Source organism: Tympanuchus pallidicinctus, unplaced genomic scaffold (genome assembly GCF_026119805.1).
Source record: "Tympanuchus pallidicinctus isolate F22 unplaced genomic scaffold, pur_lepc_1.0 scaffold11, whole genome shotgun sequence".
Lineage (NCBI taxonomy): Eukaryota > Metazoa > Chordata > Aves > Galliformes > Phasianidae > Tympanuchus > Tympanuchus pallidicinctus.
Window position 1 is genome coordinate 10,805,617 of NW_026294627.1, and position 22,282 is coordinate 10,827,898.

The window sequence follows — 22,282 nt, forward strand, 5'->3', positions numbered from 1 at the left end:
CAAAGTTCACTTCAATTCCTCTGAGCATATTCTGGTTAAAAACAGCATGTTGCAGTTTTAAGAAAGGGTTGAGATGTTTTGGTGCAACTCGTGGACTTTGTGACAGACAGGAATAGGCCACATTTTAACACACATGATTCTGATTTTGAAATCTTCTTTTTTTTAATTACACAATGTACCTCAAATTATTACTGCAGGAACATTTGTGAGTCCCTTGTTTGCTGTGAAGCTAAACTTCTGAGCTCTACTTGGCAAGGCCCAGCGCCCTGCATTGAGGGCTGTGTTGTTCATCCCTCTATTGTCCAGCAGAGTCCTCAAATGAGGCAGAATTACCACATACATGCAAGCAAAGGATGCTTGTACAAAAAGAAGGAAGAAAGAAGGGAAAAGGGGCAGGGGACCTCCTGCTTCCTCAAGCACAGATGAAGTTCTCTGAGGACATACTCTGTTTATAATGATATCAGACTTACGCATCCTATGGAAAGAAGAGTGTGCTGTTACAAAAGGTTCAGAATTACTGCAGTACTGATCAGTGTTGTAGGGTAGCTATTGGTGGTTTTTTGTTGTTGTTGTTTTTTTTTTTTTTTAATGCATGATGCTTATGCAGTGCAATTGCAAGGACAGAAGAACCACCGAAGCCACCAGAGACATCCCTGTGGCTGAGCTCCATCTATGTACAGGCAGTACATCCGTCAGTACTCTCTGAAGTACACAGTATGCTTGTTATTTTCCCCCGTGTACCTCCTGTGCTGGAAAGGGATGTTCAGCAAAAACAAATATGTTTCAGTGCTGGACGATGTAGTCAGTACTGATGTGAAGACACCTCAGCAACAACAGTATTTCTAGGATCAGAGACATACCTTGCTTTCATGCTGCCATAGGATGTGGGTTCTGTGCTCCTAATGAAACATACCTTAATAATCTACCCTGAAAATGAGGCAGTGGGGATAGGAGGATAGCAGCAGCTTCTCAGTCTTTAGCTTTGGCATTGTATAGGGGTTAAGTTAGTAACTTAAGGTTTTGCTTGATGCGTATCATACTAATAAATTTGTACACTTACAAAACATATTTTTCATTCTTTTTTTTCTCTGACTGACCTGCTTTTATTTACATCCTATGCAAAAGTTTTGACTTACAAGTTAAAAACTCTCTGGTTTAGCCATGAAATAAGAAAGCTACCTCAAAACCCTCTCTTACTACTTTTGTGTCTTTTTTGCCATCTTTCTGCTCAGTTTCTGGTTCCTGCTGTTCATTATTTACTAACGTTATGTGCTTTATACACTGAATGTTTTCTTACCAGAGAGCGTATTTTATTTCTTCTCACCTATATTATTTTTTTCTTTTTTCTTTTCCATATGATTAGTGCAAAGACCTAATCATTTATTATAGAGCTGGGAACAGGCAGTGTTTGTGCTTGGCCAGTAAAAGCTGTAGTGTTAACATTCTCATTACAGATGATGCTGAAAGAAAATTTCAAGAGACTTTGTTGTAATAAGGATGGTTTTAATGATGTGATCAGAAGCTTAAGTGAAGAGTACCATGAAGTTTGATGTGGGTAGGGAAAACTGTTATTTCGGTAGGTTTTGGGTCTTGGTGTTTCCACAAAGATATGATGCTAAGCATTATAATTTCTCTTTGAAATAATTTCTGTCATTGTAAGTGACTGTGCAATAAAACACACAACAAAGGAGAGAGGCATGGAGTTTTAACATGTGACTGCAGGAACACATCATCTTGCGGTTAAAAATGACCAATTATTTCACTGAAATAATCTGGAAACTATTTATCTTGCTGGCTTTACTAGAAATTCAGCTTTTTTTTCTGCAGTGCATCCGAATTCTCTGAATAGGTAGTAAAACTCAGACAGCATGTTTTATTTAGCTTATTCTTCCCCCTCCCCCCCCCTTTTTTTTATTTTTTTTATTTTTTTATTTTTATTATTTTTATGGTGGGTAAAGAATCACTCTGCCACAGGTGTAAAGGAGGACCTGGCTCTATCCTGTTTTCTATTGGCAAGGATAGTTTCTTTTTAAATTCTGGGGGTTACTAACATAAAAAACAGTAAACAATTTGTGTGTTCTGGTCGTTGCTTATTTTGGTTTTACGGTTGCATAAATGGGAGCACAGATACTTCACCCGATAGTCAACAGATGTTACAAAATCAAAGGAGCACAGAATGGTTTGGATGATCTTGAAGCCCATTCTGTTCCAACCCACTGCCATGGGTAGAGACACTTCCCACGACCTCAGGCTGCCCAGGTCCTCATCCCTCCTGGCCTTGAACACCTCCTAGCGTGGGTCATCCACAGCCTGTGGGCAGCCTGTGCCAGTGCCTCACCAGCTTCAGCTCTCTGTTACTTCCTCATCAGTTGACCTAACCAGTCAGTTAGCTATTTCTTTACTTGATTTTGACAGGTGAGATATTATGAGATGACTGTAAGTGATTGAGCTAACTCAGTGCACAGCAGACCAAGGTCTTGATGTCAAACATAACTTTGAGCTAAAAGGCTTATCCAGGGGATCTAGAACTCCTGTTACTGAAAACGTGCCAAAATTTATTTTATAGCATTTGTGATCTGAGGGGAAAGTCCTATAGGAAAAGGCTTGAGACCCAACAGGATGCCTGTCTAACTCACCGGATGTGTTTGTGCTGAACAGAGAGCTCGTGAGTGATGATGGGAAAGATTTGTCAGCGAATAATGAACTGGAGGGCAAGATGTGCAGGTATAATGTTATAGATGCAAACAATAAACTAGGTGAGGTCTTGGCAGAAGAAAGACAGTAAACAGTTACAATAAACAGTAAAGCGTTCTTTAGCTGTAAAAAGTTAAAAGAGAACAAGAAGAATGCAAAGGTGACCACTGCAAGGTTCCTGCTGGGATAAAGCAACAGCTTGGAGATGATCCAGCAATTTAAGTAGCAGTTTGTATGTCCTCAAAATATGCTTATGGAAAGCTAGACAGTGATTCCATTTTAGGAAGTAAGAGAATACAGTAGATCCTCAATTTTTTCAGGGATTGAGCCATATTATTAGAGTAACGAATTTGGTAAAAGCACTTAAGAAGATGGAAAAAATAGTTGTGGTCATTTTATATTGATGACTAAGGTTCATCACGCTCCTCAGAGAAGTAGAGAGAAAATATAGTGAGGAAGGGCTTATAAGGTCAATGAGATCACTCACTAATTACCTAAACAGAAAGAAAAACAAACTCAGCATGAGAAAATTAATGTAGCAGGAGGCCATAAATTAACAGATTAAGGTATTGAGAACTGAAAACAAACTACACAGGTCCCCTATGGGTGGCAGCTCCCCCAGCCCTCCTGCCCCACTGCGGGCTCCTCTCCATGGGATGCAGCTCTGGCCTGGGCTGCTCCTGCAGGGGTATCCGTGGGTTGTGCCTCCTTCAGCCATCATCCACTGCTGCACAGCGGGCTTCTCCATGGCTGCACGTGGCGATGTTCTCCATACCATATGGTGTCCTTGGGCTGCAGGGGGACAGCCTGCTCCTCCATGGGCCTCTGCTGGGCTGCAAGGAACTGCTACTTTGTGCCTTGAGCAGCTCCTGTCCTCCTGCACTGACCCTGAGGGCTGCACGGCTGCTTCTGCCCCATCTCTCTCCCCTCTCTCCCAGCTGCAGTTGCACAGCACTGATTCCCTGCCTCCAATCCACTCTCCCAGAGATGCACGCAGCGTTGCTCACAGCTCAGCTCTGCCCAGTGGTCCCTGTGGGAGCAGCTGGAGCTGCTCTGCTCTGACATGGGGCAGCGCTGGGTGCTGCTCACAGAGCCACCCCTGCAGTTCTCCAGCTACCATCACTTTGTCATCTAACCCAGTACAATAGTGAAGAGGACAACAGTTTTGTTAGCATACTCTCAGAAGCAATGAAGTTTGTATTTTCATTCCTTTCAAGCCTGTTCTTTCAAAAATTCCACAAGTTTTGTTCTGATTTTGTTCCTTTATCACTACACCCCTCTTTAGATCATGTCAAGTGTGTTGAGGGAAGCTCTCAGGAGAAGGTCGAAGGATCTACTTTGCTTTCAAATATTGATTCTCTTCTGACATCTATGTCTAGAACAGTGATGCTGAATTCTCAATAACTCATGCTCCCTTGAAAAGTAATATAAATAGCCAGGCAGGAGTTTTGTAGAGAGGTTTGTACAGCATGTTTCATGAGAATGAGGCCTTAAGACTTTGGAGCGTTTTCCATTTTCTCACCACGTTTTATGAGTTAAGGCTTTCATCATGTTCCTGTTGACATCCAGAATTGCCCTTGGACTGATATATGAAAGCAACTTTGAGCAAGGCTGCTCTCATGGTTTTAGCAGAATTCTTCTGAAATCTTGACTTTCAATTTTTCACCTAAATATTTATCATTACTCCTTGGAATTTTTGTGGCTGCACTGTAATATGAGAAACTTAAGATTTTTTTTTTTTCATTCTCTTTTTGCTGTCTGATGTTGTGGCTGAATGTAAAATTCTTTGTTTTGAGACTGGGCTTGGCATCTTTCAGAATAATCTGTTTGCCACATTCCTTTTAAAACGTTGTTGTTTTTTTTTTACCTGACAGTGCTCAGATTCCTTTCTTCTCTACTGATGGCCTGCTATTCACTGCGGTCTTTGCATCATTTAATGAATACTGACTGCAGGGAAGTGCTGTGTAAGCAGTATATCTTATATTCCAGCATCAGTCCAGTTAACAGATTTGCCTGGTCTTAAATAAAATGGTGACTTTTTTTTTTGTGGTTTGCTTTTCAGCTCAGTCACTGAAAGAGTTTGCGCGGCTCCTGATTGCTGTAGAAGAGGAAAGGAGACGACTGGTAAGTTTGGTAGCAAAAATGAGTTGCATTGGGCTTCCTTTTATATAAAATAATGCCTTTTTTTTCATTCGTCTTGAAGTGCTTATTTATTTATTTATTTATTTATTTATTTTAAAGTTGTGTATTTCATAAGAATCACTTGGAGTTGTGCAGAGGCAAAAATGTGCTAACTTAGATTTCAGCAGTTTTTAATGGGTTGTTCAGCCAAATACTCTGCACCAGTCCAAAACTGTTCTCTATTTTTTTAATTTTTTTTTTGAAAATAGGCTTTTAATGCTGCTTTACCTTTCCTTTTCCCCATTCTGCCATATTAGTCACAAGGTGCAATAAACTAAACTGTAAACAAACATATTGGAATGGAAATCAAGATCAGTATTTTGGTTTAATGAAATAATTCTTACAGTATGCACAATAGTAATCAAAATGTGATATGTTAAGTAGAAACCAGATTTATCACCTCTGAGAGATTTGTGCACAATATATTGTAGAACAGGCTGTCAGATTTGTCCTTTGCTGAATTATTTGTATTCCCTTTGTTTCCATACTTACGAGTCAACAGTATGCATTCATTTACATTTCTCTTCTGATGTAGCTTTGTTAAAGAAGTTTGAAATGTATTCTCTTACAAGGATTTTTTTTAACAGTTCCACATGAATCACACAACTACATTTTTGTTCCATGGATGTCAATCACAAATAAAGAAGTTTTAAGGATTAACCTCACTAGGGGGATTTTTTTAAATATTGTGCAAGATGAATCATCACAGATCTGACCTCTGGTTGTGTCTGTCCTTGTTTCCCTTTCACTTATGAGTACACAGGGGGGTGAAAGAAAAGATTTTCTGACTCAGTTTCGGGGAAATTTATTAATCCAGGAGGAACCTTACTTAAGACTTTCCTGTTCCTTGGAGCATAGAAGACAGAGAGTAGGTCTCCTGCTACTTCCACTTCATAAGTATTCTGAAGTAGCAGAATGATAAATGTTCATATGGTGGAGTTACATAGTTACTACAATCTAAACTTATAAAAGGGCAAGATTTTTGGTTGATGAAAAATTTTCTGTTGATTTTTAATTTATAGTGGGTATGTGGAACAGGGAGGGAAATTGGGAGCAGTTCAAAATTGACCACCTTAAAGCATTTTTACCAGGATACATATGAATGAGTCAGTTAAGCAGCTTTTCAAATGAATAATTTTCCCATTTAAGTTAAAGATTATTTGAGCTCACTGTGAGAAAAAAGAAATGCAATGAAAAGGTGGACTGATTAACCTTTCCCAGTATGTGTATGTAATTTCTCTTGATTTTATTCTTTTCTTTATTCTTTTTCTTCCTTCAAATGCATCACTTTTTTCACTTTTAGCAGTATCTGGCCTCTTTATATTTTATAATTTCAAATCTCAGTGAAGTGTTTTACTTGTTTATCTTGTAGAAGGGCCATAGAGGGGAAACAAAACCCTTAATGTTCTTAAGTGAGAAAGAAACAGTCAAATAGATACTTGTCCTTTTTTTTTGCTGTGAATTCAGTGAGTATGCATGAATTTAATTGCTGAGCTGTTCGATCCCATTGCAGGGTCAGAGACTCGAGGAAGATTTCAGTCCTATGGAAAAATATTTTGCAAGTTGCTACAAATTTAGTAGAATGCAGTCATCAAATCACTGTAAATTAAGTAGAAAATAGATAATAAATACTCTGTACTTGATGGGAAATCATTCATATCCAGCATTTTGAAGTATTTAAAAATAGTACCATTCTTTTTCTTTAAACTGAATGCATGTGCTGAGATCTTCTTGAACATACAGATATGTCAGTGATACTTGTATAGGAAAATTCAGCAAGCAAGATTTGTCAGTTTTGTCAAAGTTTGGTCTTCCTGTTGCTGGAATTCACTTAATTATTCTTGAAATGAATCTTCCTAAAATAGATGGTTATGTTAGAGTCAAATGCAAACATGAGACCCTGAGGTTTGAGAAAATTACTTGCAGTATAAAACCATATTGTCTGGATTGCTACATAGCTTTTGTGCTCAATTTATTCATCGTGGGTAAATTTCATAGGTGAAAAAGATAGTTTGCTCGTTATTTGTTTGTTTATTTATTCTCTAAGTTTATGCTCAGCATAAACTGTGATGGCATCTACATCATATTTTCCACTGCATGTAGTAGACCTGGGCTGTATTATTTGTTCTGCTCTTGATCACAAGTTGTAAATACTCTGCAGAAGTAGCTAAAGCTTTGCTGACATACTGGCAATCTGAAAAGGGCCACCTTTGTCCAAGATGCTTAAGGTACTTGTGATTCTCCAGATGTCTTCTTACCGCGATTTTGTGCATCATGGAATCCAGAGGTCTCTGTTAGGATACCATGCCAGATGCTGAACGGATAGCTTCTAATAGGAATTTTCTTCTTCAGAACTTTATGATTTAACTATGAAATCTTCAAAACATTTCTTGACTATTTCTGAGGAAGTCTGAAGCAGTACACTTTGATTCCTCAGCTGGAATCCTTGTAAGCCAGCCAGCCTGCGGAATAGTGATGATTTCAGAAAAGGTTGTCAGCTGACTACTGAGCTTGAGCCAAGGCACGCGGGACTTTTAGCACTTGATTTCCTTTGTTTTTGCATAAAAAGAGAATACTTACATAAGTAACTGTAAATATGAAATATAGCTTGTTCTTTTTGATGTTTCTTGGGAAAGAGTTGGAATAAAGCAGCTAGTCAGAGTAATGACTTTTTATAGGCAAACTTTTTCATGCCATTTACAACTGCCTTCTGATCCTTCAAGTGTGTGACAGTAAAAGACAGTGTTCTATCAGCTAATGCTGAATGTAGAGCAGTATGGATTGATAGATGTTAAATTTACTTACTAGCTAATGATTTTGTTTTCTTGCTTTGAATTTGATGTATTTATGATCCTGGCAAGTGTGCATGTAAAAGCATAAATTAGATTTGAATGTGGAACGTGCAGATTGATATTATTAGTTTATTTTTCATCTGAATAGCTTTGGTTACTGCCTGTTAAATTCTTTAGAGAGAAAATTGGTTTTGTTTCAGTGAGTGCAGACAGTGCAAGCGTTGGAATGGTTGCCCACTGAACACAATTCTTTCCAATGGTCTAGAAAATAGCTTGAGGAATGCTTAGCATCTCATTCTTTCTTAAATGAATAACTGAGAAAAACTTGCTTTTGTTTCCTTTGGAAGAAACTAGTGAAATAAGGTAATGTGGACAGTATTATTTGGAAAAGACATTGAAGTATGAGATGAGATAGTGCTGTGTGATATAGAAATAAATATTCTGTTTCCTAAAGCTTTGCAGCCATTATTATTGGTAGCAGTAATAAATTGGTGATCATTGTGGGTAAATTTCTCATGTCTGCGGTTTTATTTGCTGATGAAGAGGAACCACAGTCTTAGAAAAAACAGTGATTGTGCACCAAATACTTCCTCTTAGAACATAATTGGAGGAAGCAGTAACTTGTAAGACACCTTTTATAATACAGAACATTGCTGTATGTCATTCCACATTGTTAATCTCCTGATGCTGTTGACAAATGCTGGATTCTGAATTCTGGGATTTACAAGCAGTGTACCAATGGAATAAGAAGTCAGAGCTATGCATGCTGCCTTTCCAGTGTCTTCAGGAGCAAGCCAGCAAGGCATGTAAAATAATGGCCTCTATTTCCTAGTGATTATTAGGGAACAATAGAGATTTGCAAGAATCTAACTTCATGTGAATGCTTTGGTCTATATCAAGGGGACATACTTAAAATAATTTCCTTCTGCTCTTGTTGAATTTTCATTGTTTTGTTTATAGAAATGATACACTTTTTATTTTAGGTATTCTGGCATTATTTATATTTCCTACTCATTTGATACTGTTAGCAAAATATATAACAAACAGAAATGTACTGGGACTAAAATAAAATAACAGTTCCTGTTTCTGTCATGGAATTAGTGCTGTTTGGGCACTGTAGATGGATTGGTTCATGTTACTGACTTTCTCTTTCTTGAGATCCCTTATTAATTTGAAGTACTGAATGTATTATTTTGAGTGTTACGTTATATTCAGTGTAGCTCTGTGGTGGCCCTAATGGGCAGCTGAACTCGAGCACAGCTGCTCTCACTCCTCTCCCAGCAGCTGTTTACTTCAAATTCTGCCAAAGAATCACAAAATTGCTGAGGTTGGAAAGGACATCAAGAGATTGAGTCCAGTCTCCTTGCAAAGCAGGTTCCCAGCAATAGGTCACACAGGCAGGTATCCAGATAGTTCTTCAATATCTGCGTATAAGGAGACTCCACAGCCTGTTCCAGTGCTCCAACATCCTTACCATAAAGAAGTTCTGCTTTCTGATCTGAGTAATTTGCAAATACTATAAGAAATATTAGAGAAACAAAAGGAAAAAACCTTCGTCCTTAATTCTCCCATTACTGAATATATTTGTATTTATTTTACACTAAGACAGGGGAGGTTTAGGTTAGATATTAGGAGGAAGTTTTTTCACCCAGAGGGTGGTGACACACTGGAACAGGTTGCCCAAGGAGGTTGTGGATGCCCAATCCGTGCAGGCATTCAAGGCCAGGCTGGATGTGGCTCTGGGCAGCCTGGTCTGGTGGTTGGCGATCCTACACATAGCAGGGGAGTTGAAACTAGATGATCATGGTGGTCCTTTTCATCCCAGGCCATTCTGTGATTCTGTGATATTACTGGGGGCTTTATTCTAGGTTCAGGGTAGAGTTACCGTTGCCAAATCCTGCTGACTTCACAGATGACACCTTATTTCTATGTCTGGAAGTAGACAGGAAGAGTCTGTGTGTAGAGAAGGATGCAAGCACTGCATCAGCGGGTTAAGTCCTAGCTGTCTTGTGTCATTTGGACAAGGGAAGTCAGGATCTAAAGGATTAGTTGGAGGGAAATGTCTATTAGTCCAGCCTAAGTTTGTGTTCTGAAACATGTGGAGAGAAACTGACACCTTTTAGATATGCTGTAGGCAAAAGTAAATGTTCAAAAAGGAACTGAAAAATAATGTACTGACATTGTATGTTTTTTTTTGTCAGTTCTTACCTTCTAGATAATTTAGGTGATTCTTCAGTCTTTGTCGAACATGCTTATTTCTTCCGTTTTAGTTTAGTGATTAATTTTTTGCTTATGTTTTTCGTCTGAAGAAAAATACTATGTGTCCTTACCATATATAATATGAATTCTAATTTTTAAAGCATATAATACTGTGTTGTTCAGGTTTGTGCCTCTTAGCCTTGGGAATTGTTGCTGAAGAGAAAGGATTGAACATCAGCAATTTGCGGTTTTCTGCTGTTTTCACTGTAGAACACTTGGAGTAACTGCTACAAAAACTCCTCTCTCATGAATGGTGCTCAGAACCAGATTTCAGACCCAAATCTGAGTCAGCTCCCTGTCTGAATTACTGTCAGTGTAAACAAAATGGGAGGGAACTGGAGCAACAGCTAGAAAGATGCTTTTGTGTTCATATTATTTTATTATTTGTAGAATATTTCTTGACTCATTTAAGAAGAAGTCAAGTCTTCTCTGCTGAGTTGGTTCAAGTGTTGGTCTGACTATAGTGAATGTAGTTGAAGAAGTGATCCAGCTGGAAGAATAATTCCTTTGACCTTGACTTTCTATCGACTACTTCCCCTCACTTCAGCTCATTCAAGGAAAATGACCTTCAGGACAGCATTACTGTCAAAGAGATAGTAATTTCTTAGATGTAGTTAATATAAAAAAAAAGGATAGTATTTTAACTATTCAGTTGTCTACAGGCAGTGTAGTCTGTGATCACTTTAACTGAGAATGAATTCAGAGAGACGCTTGTTTCTTTCTTGCAGGCTTCCCGGGGGCAGATTCGCAATGTAGTCTCTGGTTTGCTCATCAGGAAGAATTTGCTGTGCTGCTTTCCCTCTTGCTATATCTCAGGCTGAGCAAGAAGGCTTTGATAATTGTCATCCTTTTAATATTTGCTCTACTTGAGAATGGAAACAAGGAATTTCCATTCTTCTTTAAATCATGATGCTTGTCAGAGATGCTTGTCACACTGAAGATGAATACAGTTGTTTCATTTACCTTTTAAACTTTCTCCTCTTCTCTTCCTATACTTGAGGTGCTTGTATTTGCAATTACATCCCACCTAGGAAGGTACTGGGGTGATTTCTGCTTATTGCAATATAAAAACAAGTCTTTGATCTTTGGACTGTCGGACATTTTATTAAAAGATTTAACAGCTATCTGTAAGCAATGGTTTTTACAGTATTTCAGTAGGCTGATGTGTAGCTGTTTTCGTGCTGTTCTTCACTGACTAACCAGCAATGGCTACAGATAAGAATAGGAATTGGTTATTGAAAATTGTGCAGTAAAAATTTAACTGTAACCAAATTTCAGACAATTTCTGGTGTACTTCACAGCATTTTTCAATTAGGAGAGAACATTCACAAAATAGCGTTTTTTGTCCAGTTTTGAAAAGTACCATTCAGAGACAGACGTGAAATCCTTCAGTCAAAGTTCAAAGTAAGTGGTTAGAAAGCTGCTTGGTATTTTTCATTTTGTAAATTCAATCTGTTCTCAATTTCATATACTCATTTCACGTTCTGTGTTTCAGTGAACGTTGCTTTACAAGACAGTAACTTCCCAAAGTGCTTTGAAAAGCATTCACTGAACAGTATCTGGAACAGTTTTACTGTAATGACATTTTAGTCTCTGTAGTAATTCAGGTAGTTGTGAGTTCAGCTTGTATATGTCACTAACCAGTGTCTTCTTAGGTGACATTTGATGGAGTAAAGAAAAAGGTGTTTGGACTTAAGAGTATTTCAAGGCAAACAGATCTTTGGTAGAGCAACCAACCCACCAGCAATGAAGTGATGTATTTAATGTGTGGCTGTGGAGAGGAATGGAATGGATTTGCTTGTAGCAGTGGGCATGTGCTGTACCCATTACTAATCACTAATAATGCCAGAACATGCTTTTATCTGACCATCTGCCTCTTATTTTTTTTTTAAATGAACTCTGATTTTATCTCCACTTCTCTTGGCAGTATGAGAAAAGGTACTTTGTTCCTATGAAGAATTTCTTTTAGAAGTTTTCTTATTTTAATCTGCTTTCTGGAATAATCTAAATCCCAGATGCATAATCTGTGAATCTGTGTTTTATTCACTGTCTTGATAGAGGTGATCAAAAGTGGAAATAGATGCAAGTGCTTTATGTACCTAAGGGTACATACATCTAAAAACAGATCAGTTAACATCTTTTCAGAAGAAAGCTAGTTGACAAAGTTTTTTGAAAGTCAAGGCAGCTGAGTATTCTTGTTTAATCTGGTTTAATCTGCATGAGCCCACAGGCATGGCCCGCCCAGCAAAAGATATTTCATTTGAAGTCTTCTCATCGAGATGTTGTCTTAAGGTTTGCAGAACACTTAGATTGTTTTTTGTTTTCAAGTGTCCGTAGAAGCTCCAGTTATTGTTATTTGAACAGCTCTTTTAGATGCCTATCCCTGAGCTAGTGCTCTTACTTCAGTTAAGACTGAAAGTGATTAACAGTTTTGTTTACTTCCCCAGCAGCCGTGCCAGTTTATGCACCCACTCCAGAAGAATGACCTGGCAGTGAGCAAAACAAAACATTTCATTGGTTGTTTTTCAGCCACATTGCCAAAAACTTTCAGCATCACAGCGGAGGGCAAAGGACAAGTCAAAGAGAGCATAATTAAGCAATGCAGCATCAGCAATCCTGCTAACTTATGTTAGCATGACCGCCAAAATCAGTGCCAGTAGTCTGACACTGTGCTGTGTTCATTGCAGCCCTTTTGATACACCTAGCTGTGGTGAAGAGAAGTTGTTTTTCTAGTGGTTAAAAGAGATCACAAGAGAACATGTGGAAGGTTTCCAGCGATGGGGCTACAACTACAGCCTCCCCTAGAATTGTAGATTAAAAAAAGGGTGATTCTGTTTCTTTGGATACCTGATCTTCAGTAAAATGCTGCCTTTTAAATACAGAGCATGCTACACCTTTCTCTCACTCTAAGCTGGCTCTCACACTGTGTTGGCAAGTTAAACGAGAGCTTTCTAAATTGACTTCTGCTATTAGTCACACTCCCATTTGAGCAGAAATAAACAAAGAACGGAACTGTTTTTAGCCCTTTTGCTCTAAGTGTCTTGTCACAGTAAGTGCTATCCTATTTCCTGCATGTCTCTCATAATCCTGCATCCTGTTCCCAAACTTAGTTTAAACTTTCACCACAGACTATTGGCAGAACCTTCTAAATCATAATTGTTCAGCATATAAAGCTTAAATAACTTCTGAGCAGCTTTGAGGCTTGAATAACCTTAGCTATCAATAAACCTTTCTAAGTATGCAGTTGTATTTCATTGTGTAAAATCAATTTAAACTAGCTATAAACTTATATATTTTTTTTCTTATGGGTTGTTTATCATTATACCTCTTTTTAAGGAAAACCATAATCTTCTCCTGTGGTTGGAGGGAGTTGGCTTTAGCAGCTACATTGTACTTCTCTAATCAGCTCGTGAAATTTCTCTTGGGTACAGGAGTGTATTGTATGCAGACCGAAGCAGTACAGTCAATAGCATGGACATAATAAAATATTTTCCATGGATTCAGCACAAACAAAAGTTCCTTTATCTCTGAATTGTTCAAATCTGTAGCTAGCCTACTTTTCCTCTGAAAATACATTATATGTTCTTACACGTGCTTTTTGTTTCCTGAGAGAATATGTGCTTACCAGCTGGGAGTTAAGGGTTCCTGGGCATAGGACCATTACAAACACTGTGGCTAACTTTGGCTTTGTGCCTGGACATGTTCATTCATGAATCCTTGTTAAAACAAAATACAACTTCCAATTGCATTCGAATCTGAGAGTAATGAGTTTCCTCAACCTATTTTTTTTTTTTTTTGACAATGATTTTAGAGGTTCATTGGTGTTGATTAGGTCAGGAAGCAGGCACAGCAAAAGGCAAAGCATTCAACCACCAGGCTGACTGTCTCAGCATTTTATTTTGCAGCAGCTGTGCTGTATAACACGAAGTGATTCCCAGATAGTGAAGGTTAGGAGCTATTGACCCCACTTTTGCAGTTACTTGAATTGACTCCTTTACCCACAGTGACCCACAGCATCTGAGAAGGTGGAAATTCTTTTTCATACACAGGGGTAGCACAGATTGATCAGATCATGGTTGCAGTGACAGCGCAATTCCATGTAGCTGCTGTATCAATTCTCAGCCTCTGGAAGCAACAGTCAGGTGTTAAATGATGCCTAATGAACTGCTGCCTACTTACAGGGATGGGTGCCCCCACCCCTGGAGGTGTTCCAGGCTGGGTTGTTTGGGGCTCTCTGCAGCCTGATCTGGAGGTTGGCAACCCTGCCCTCAACAGGGGGCTTGGAGCTTAATAACCTTTAATGTTCCTTCTAACTATTCTGTGAAGCTATTCTGTGATTCTGTTACTCTTCTTCCTTAGTCCCAGTGCCCACCACTTATCCACTGATGCAATGTTTTTTAGTGTGATCTGAAAATACCAAGTGTCTGAATGTTTTTTTGCTGCCCTAGGGATGACACAACACATCTCTAGTTGCCAAAAAGAAGTGTTATTCAAGGAGAGTGTTGGAGGGACGAGCAGTGTATCAATGGTGAGATATTCCTATGGCAATACAGGAGACCTGGGTGGCTAAAGTCATCAGTATGATTTGCTGCTTTCACTTTTAAAGCATCCCAGATTTTGTCTGGTTGGATTTCTTTTCTTTTTTTTTTTTTTTTTTTTTGGCAGGGTCAGTTGAATTTTACTCCACATTTCTTTACCTAAACTTTTTTCTCTCCCTGTGTTTGGGGAATGATCTTGTAATAAACATAAATTTCACATAAAGCACTTTGAATATTCAAAGTATCTCTAAAGTTAGAACCCTCTTCTAATATCTGAGCTCTGTAATATCTGTAGATTGGCAAGTATTTATAAAGTATATATGTATATATTCAGGTTCACTCATTTTATGTTTTGAGCAACAGTAGTGATAACTTTCTATAACATCCTGGTGAGGCTTCCAGTAAGGGGGACCTGCTACTCAGAAATTAATTTCATGGCCCTACAAGGAGAGGTTTTTTTTCAAGGTACCTGTTTCCAAAATGACAATACAGGAATAAAACTTACTGTGATAATGGCCTGTCATCCTGACCTCAGTGCCAGAGAAAGTTGTAGAACAGAATCATCTTCATTGAGATCACACAGCGTGTAGAACAGGCCCAATAATCACAGAATCCCAAAAGGCAGGTCCTGATCCAACCTGGTCTCCTGCTATAATGGAGTGAACTGCCTGGTGGTGGATGAGGGAAAGGCTGTTGACGTAGTTTGCCCAGATTTCAGCAAAACCTTTGTCTCCCACAGTATTCTTCTGGAGAAGCTGGCAGCCCATGGCTTGGACAGATATACTCTTTGCTGGACAAAGTATTGACTGGAGGGCTCGGCCCAGAGAGCAGTGATGGAGTTAAATTCATCTGGTGACCTGTTGTGAATGGTGTTTCCCAAGGGGCGGTGCTGGGACCTGTTCTACTTAGTGTCTTTATTGAGGACCTGGATGAGGGGATTGAAAACCCTCCGTTTTCCGATGACACCAAGTTGGGAGGAGACATCAATCTGCCTGAGGATAGGAGGCTGGATCACTGAGCTGAGGCCAATCGGATGAAGTTCAACAAGACCAAGTGCCAGGTCCTGCATTTCGGCCACAAAAATCCCACACAGCACTACAGGCTTGGGGCAGAGTGGCTGGAAGACTGTGTGGAAGAAATGGACCTGGGAGAGTTGGTTGACACTTAACTGAACATGAGCCAGCAGTGTGCCCAGGTGGCCAAGAAGGCCAAGGGCATCCTGGCTTGTATCAGGAATGGTGTGGTGAGCAGGAATAGGGAAGTAATTCCGCCCCAGTACTTGGCACTGGTGAGGCTGTGCCTCGGGTGCTTTCAGTTTTAGGCCTCCTACTACAAGAAAGAGCGTGTCCAGAGAAGGACGCCTAAGCTGCTGAGGGGTCCGGAGCACAAGTCTTATAGCGAGCAGCTGAGAGAAGTGAGATCATTTAGTCTGGAGAAGAGGAGGCTCAGGGGAGACCTCGTAGCTTGCTACATAGCTACCTGAAAGGAAGTTGTGACAAAGTGAATGTTGGCCTCTTCTCCCACGTAACTGGTGATAAGACTAGAGGAAATGACTTCAAGTTACGCCAGGGGAGATTCAGGTTGGACATTAGGAAATACTTCTCTGATAGAGTGGTTAGGTGCTGAAACAGGCCGCCCAGGAAGGTGGTGGAGTCACCGTTCTGGAGGTATTCAAGAAATGTTTAGATGTACCAACGGACATGGTTTAGTGGGGAAATACTGGTAGGTGGACACTTAGATTAGACGATTTTGGGTCTTCCAAATTATTCTGTGATTCTGTAACTATCACAAAAAGGAGCAAAGTCTCCACATCATTATCTTTTTTTTTTTTTTTTTTTTTCCTAAAATAACTGAGAGCTACTGTTACTATGATCCTTAACACGTAACAAAAGTTAGTTGAAGAAACAGAAGTTTCTCCAACTGTGTCGCAATTTTAAGTCTTGTATAGCATCCTAAAAATAATGGAAGCGATTATGGGATGATCAATTCCAGGAATATGGTTTCTTTTCAAAGTAGCACCTAAATATACTGTGATAACACAATTGGACTATCTGCTGCACTTAACAAGGTTCATTTTCCAAATGATCTTTAAAACTTCTTAGGTTAGCACCTAGAAGTCTAATGCTGTTTTCTCTATTGAGCATTAATGAAGCCACAGCAAGAGTGATAAGTCCAGTTCTGGGCCCTGCAGGTAACGGGGAGCCCTTGATATACTGGAGTGAGTCCTGCAAAAGGCCAAGGGATGAGGAGACTGAAGCATTTCTCCCATGAGGGGAAGCTGAGAGCTGGGACTGCTCACCCTGGAAAAGGGGAGGCTTAAGGGGATTTCATCAGTGTTCATAAATGCCTGAAATGAGGCTGAAAAGAGGACAGAACCAGGCTCTTGTCAGTGGTGCCCAGTGTTAGGATAAGAGGCAACAGGCACAAACTGAAATGCAGTAGGTTCCTTCTGAACACCAGGAAGCATTTCCGTGCTGTGCAAGTTACAGAGCATGGGCACAGGCTCCCATGCAGAGGGACTGCAGAGATCTTCATTGGTATTTAAAGGCTAAAAACAGGTTTCTAATTTTGACTCAGGTTCACTGCAAACTGATAAAGATTTATATATATATATATGTATACATAATTCTAAATTAAACATGATTTCTGTAAACACTGACCATTTGAATTGTTCAGAGTACTGGGGATGACTGAGCTTATGTATAAATAATGTGTGCATAATTTGCTTGCTTCTGTTTGTGTATTTATTCTCATACCTAAGGATTTTAGAAACTCTTGAGTTTAAAAGCAGTGAGCCAAGGATCTGATACAACACTTCTCAGATTGTCTCTTTTACATTTTTCTGCATTAATTCATGAAAAGAGGGAATTTTACCTTCTCCTTTTGCACTTGATGAGTAGAACTTGTTTTCCTTTGTGTGGAATATATGTGCATTGCTTACATCAATCTGGCTAAAAAGAAGCAACCATCTGACAGGAAGAAATTGGGAAAGAATTTGCACTGAATGTCAGGAAAACTTCCTCAGGATGAACTATATTGTGAAATGATCTGCCAAGGAAAACAGAAGTGTTTAAGGCACAAAATGAGACTGAGCCCAGTGTGAAAGGTAATATAGGAGGAAGAGTAAGTACTTACTATTGTTGACTTAATCGGTGACCGCAGACCCTTCTTAGCCTGAGCCACAGTTAATCAGATTGTCATGAAATATTGTTTAGTAAATTATTTCAAAGATGTCTGTAATGATAATGAGCTGAGAATACCAGATGCTTTTCACAAAGACATAGTCTCTGTTTATTTAAGGGAGTGGAATTATCAGGAAGAGGAGAGAGTCAGAAGTAGGACATTCTCTAATGAATATCTGCTTTCTGAGCTGTATTTAAGAGTTATTAGCCATGACATTTTGTGTGAGGCTATAAGAAGATAGCTTTTATTATTCTCAGGAGCCTAAATTTTGTGGAGAGTTTTGTAGCTGGCCAATTTTCCTGTTTCTTTATAGAAAACAAGGAAGCTCATAAGTCAAATATACTTGTTTCTAGCAATTTGGAAAATTTAAAATAAAAACTTAGCTCTAATAATCATATTTCTGCCAACATCTCTCGGCTTCCTTCTTGGGACATCTATTTATTTATTTCCGTCTCTGACTGTCTCTCTATTAAATGTTCATCTAGGGGTTTTTCTTTGTGTTGTTGTTTTTTTTTTGTTGTTGTTGTTTCTTTCAGTTAAAAATTTGGGATGTTTCTGTTTTGGTCTGGTAAGAATTTGCTGATGACATTCAGGTTCTCAAGCTCCTGATCTCTTTTAGAAGACTGTTGCTGAAGTGCAGTCTTCTTGTCCCATCTGCCTTAATTTCTTCATGTTCTCTTTCCAAAGAAGGCACTCGCTTTCTGTTTATTGAGGAAAGCATATGACAAGTTAGCTTCAGGATTTCTGACAAATGACACTTTTTAAAAATAAATGCTGTGGTGAGTCTGACAGCTCAGTATCCCTTAAGGGATAATGGGCAGTAATTAAAAAACATTGTTTTTACTGTTCATAGTAAGTCAGAAGATTCTTGCTTTGGATAGAGAAGTGTTTATTTGTTCTTTTATTGATTTCCAGCTTTCCCTTCAAATAGCAATGGACCTCACAAGGAGTCTGGCTAGTGTGCATTTGCTGAACTCTGGAGAAGCTTTGTTGACATCTGCTCAGCGAGAAAAACAGGCTTGGCCACAGCATTTACAGATCAGGACTTGGAAAAGCAGAGAGACAAAATCATAACCATGCAGAGCTTATTTGGGGTGAAATATACCTCGCTGTAACAGCCAGCATAAAAGTGCCTGGCAAGGTCTGAAGTGAGAACCTTGTAAAGTAAATCCTGTTGCTTATTTACAAAGATTTGTCTTAATCATCTAATACATGAAACCGTTAAGAATTTGAATTTAAATAAAGTGGTAATAATAATAAAAATAGCAAACAAAGAAAGAAAGCCCACCGCAACTCCTTTGCTAAGACAGGCATTCCTATATTTCCTAAATTAGAAATTTCTCCTCTGGTGCAAGAAGATCTGTGGGCTTTTGGTTTTGGTTTTGGTTTTTATTCATGTGGAAAAAGTACTTTTCTTAGATTCATTTAAGAGGTGAAGGATATTTTTAACACACTAAAACAGCTGCACTTACCAGTGTTCTCAGTAGAATCATTTACTATTAAAAATATTGTGAAACATAGGTATATTTGAATTACAAGTCTATTTTTCTTATTTAGTTCAGTGCTCCATTTCCCCCACTGCAGTATGCATTGTAAACACTCCTGCTGAGGATTTTTTTGTTTGTTTTGAATTCCATAAAGGGAAGAAAAAACAGATTTTTTTTCTTTCCTTTGGTTTTCTGAGATGACATTCTCAAGTTTTCTTTTGCTTTCTTTATGGTTTGAACTCTCGGCCTAGTCAAGAGATTTTGACTGTTTGCATTAGAGGTAGTGATAAAAAGATAAATACCCAAACTTGTAAGTACACAGTGGAGCTCTTTTTCCTTCTTTGTGGTTGTGCTTGTAATTATTTTATCTTCTACGAATTTCACTGGGACAAGCCATAGAGTAAGCCATAAAAAGAAATGGCATCTCTCAACAGATGCTTAGCCACCTACCCTGACTGTATCCTTTGCTGATTTATTTCTGGCTACTTAATATTTTCAGGAGGATGAAAGCAAGCTGAGCTCTGTTTGTTTGTTTCTTTTTCTTTGACACCAGGCAGTGTTCAGTTTGTTGAGGGACAGAAATTTATGATTCTGTTGGAAAACAAAAAGCCAATAGGAGAAAATGCTTCAGACATCTTTGTAATTTTTTCACAGATAAAAGCATTCTTCATCAACTTATACATTGACCTCACTTATGTAGAAGATTAGAAGTAATTGTGCAGATAGAAATAAGAAGGAAGATGAAGACTGGGAATAGATCAGAAGCTTCCTTGGCAGGGAGGTGGGCAAAGCTTCTTGCATAAGTGAGGGCAGTGACAAACACACTGAGCAATTCAGTAAGCATTCAGTAAGCAAGAGTTTACTGAATGAAGAAGAGGAATATAGGACACACACAGAACAGAAATTCTTTAAATATGTCTTTGTGCAATGAAGGAGTAATGTGGAATAAACTTTCTTGGTTAATTGAAAGGTATTTTTAGGAAGAAAATCAATAAAACATCCTGAAAAATTACAGGAACTAAGTATGCAGTTCTACTGATCCATAACTTCCTTTAGATAGATAGAACATGCTTCTCTTTTCCAGATTCAGTCAGTGTCAGTTGTCAAATGATGTTACAAAGGTAATAGTCATCAAAATGTCAGCAGGGAGATTTCTGAGCAACCCTGAATTACTCCCAGATCTTTTCCTGGCCATAACCGCTAGGCTCAAGACACAACAATACCTTAACAATACGATTTTACACAAAAGCTAACAGGGAGCAGATAAAATAAGAGTTGAATGAATACTTACTGCAGAATTCCTTCCCAGGGCATGTCCCATCTGAGCTGAACACGTGAAGATAACCAATGTGGGTATGCTGTGGTAGAAGAAGCTGATATCCTAAGCTTTCAGATCAGTGTCTGGAGGTGCATCTTTGTTGCTGTTCCTGAAGCAGGAGCACAGCAGACCCAGGGATGGTCAGGCTCTGGGGCTGGCTTGCGTACCCTGCTGGCAATCAGCAAACTGCCAGTAGTTGGGTACCCTTTGGCAATGTGAAGTTCAAGTAGCACGTCCATCCTCCAAGCTTTTCTTGCTAATGAGGGCCTTTATTCAAGTCGGTTTCTTGGCAAGGCATACTGTGAGAGGGATGAAGTCAAGTTTGTTAAAAGTTACTGTGGAAGAGTAGTAACAGTATTGTTAAAACCAGTGTCTGGGCAATTCCCTCAGTGCCTGTCTTTGCATCCTAATTTCCTCTTGAAGCCTAATTAACAGCATGCCACTATTTACATCACAGAATCACAGAATCACAGAATCACCCGGGTTGGAAGGGACCTCAAGGATCATGTAGTTCCAACCCCCCTGCCTAGCAGGGCCACCAAACGTACACATTCAGATCAGGTTGCCCAGGACCCCGTCCAACCTGGCCTTGAACACGTCCAAGGACGGGGCATCCACAACCTCCCTGGGCAGCCCGTTCCAGGGCCTAACCACTCTCCTTGTAAAGAACTTCCCCCTAACATCCAACCTAAATCTTTCCTCCTTCAACTTTGATCCATTTCCCCTAGTCCTGCTGTTGTCAGCCCTTTTGAAGAGTTTACTCCCCTCCTGGGTGTAGGTTCCCTTCAGGTATTGATAGGCTGCAATGAGGTCACCCCGCAGCCTTCTCTTCTCCAGGCTGAACAAGCCCAACTCCCTCAGCCTGTCCTCATAGGGGAGGTGCTCCAGCCCCCTGATCATCTTAGTCGCCCTCCTCTGGACCCTTTCCATCCTTATTTGATATCTGCAATACATGGGATAGTATCTGCCATTTGACTTGACACACGAGAAGAGCTTTGTATTTTACTGTTTATATTCATGTTACAAAGAGAGAAGGGGAGAAATAGAAGAAAAGAGGATGTAGGGAACAAGCTGAATTTTGAAATAAATAATTTTCATATTGCATTCATTTCTGCATTTTTTTTCCCCATTCACTTCAACTGTGTTATAAAGTGTAACTTCTCTGAATTTATTTAGGCTCCTTTTGTACACAGATGTTTCTTCTGGAGTATGCTTCAGCAAGCACAGGATTCCTTTGCTGGTGTGTGCCTGTGAGAGAGGAGTTATGAGCTCACTTTGCAAATGTTTTAAAGTCTAAGATCTGATTTCCTTCAGTTTAGCGCGTGTAACTGTGACATGTAAACATGTGTTTATTAATCATCAGAAAACTCATCGTGTCCTTCAATAATTCAGTTTGATTTTTCATCTTATTACCAAACTCTAATACTCACTTTCTTAAGACCATTATATACTGCTATGCTATCTCAGTTTTATTTTACAGACATCTTATCAAATGCTGTTTTCTGTCAAGCAGCCCTTTGTTTTCGGTACCACTGGGCTGTAGGCAGAATGAGATCATGTTTTTCTTTATCCTTTCTAAGAAATATTTTTCATCTGTCTATTTCCCTGTTTACCTTGTAAAATTTAGTTTGTTGTGTTTCTTGAAGGTTATTTTCATTCACATTTGTATTAGTTGTAGTTAGTAGTGGCTGAAAGCATACATTTTGTTATATAATCTTATTTTAAAACATGTTCTAAATGTGAATTTGTGGTATAGTATAATTTTTAAAAGAGCAAATATATTTCAAAATCTGTAGTGAATTGTTAAAGATTCTTTTAAACATTAGAACC

General features: G+C 39.0%; 1 protein-coding gene and 1 long non-coding RNA gene across 2 annotated transcripts in view; both read left to right on the forward strand.

Annotated features, from left to right (window-relative positions):
* ARHGAP42 (Rho GTPase activating protein 42) overlaps window positions 1-22,282 on the forward strand; it is a 153,346-nt gene that overhangs the window by 47,327 nt on the left and 83,737 nt on the right. Inside the window, exon 3 of the mRNA XM_052670912.1 lies at window positions 4,757-4,818. Coding sequence (XP_052526872.1) covers window positions 4,757-4,818 — 62 coding nt within the window. The remainder of the gene's footprint in view (window positions 1-4,756; window positions 4,819-22,282) is intronic.
* LOC128074824 (uncharacterized) lies at window positions 10,868-18,555 on the forward strand. Its single transcript, XR_008203471.1, has 3 exons — window positions 10,868-12,751; window positions 14,375-14,454; window positions 15,204-18,555. It is a non-coding gene; the product is annotated as an uncharacterized LOC128074824 (long non-coding RNA).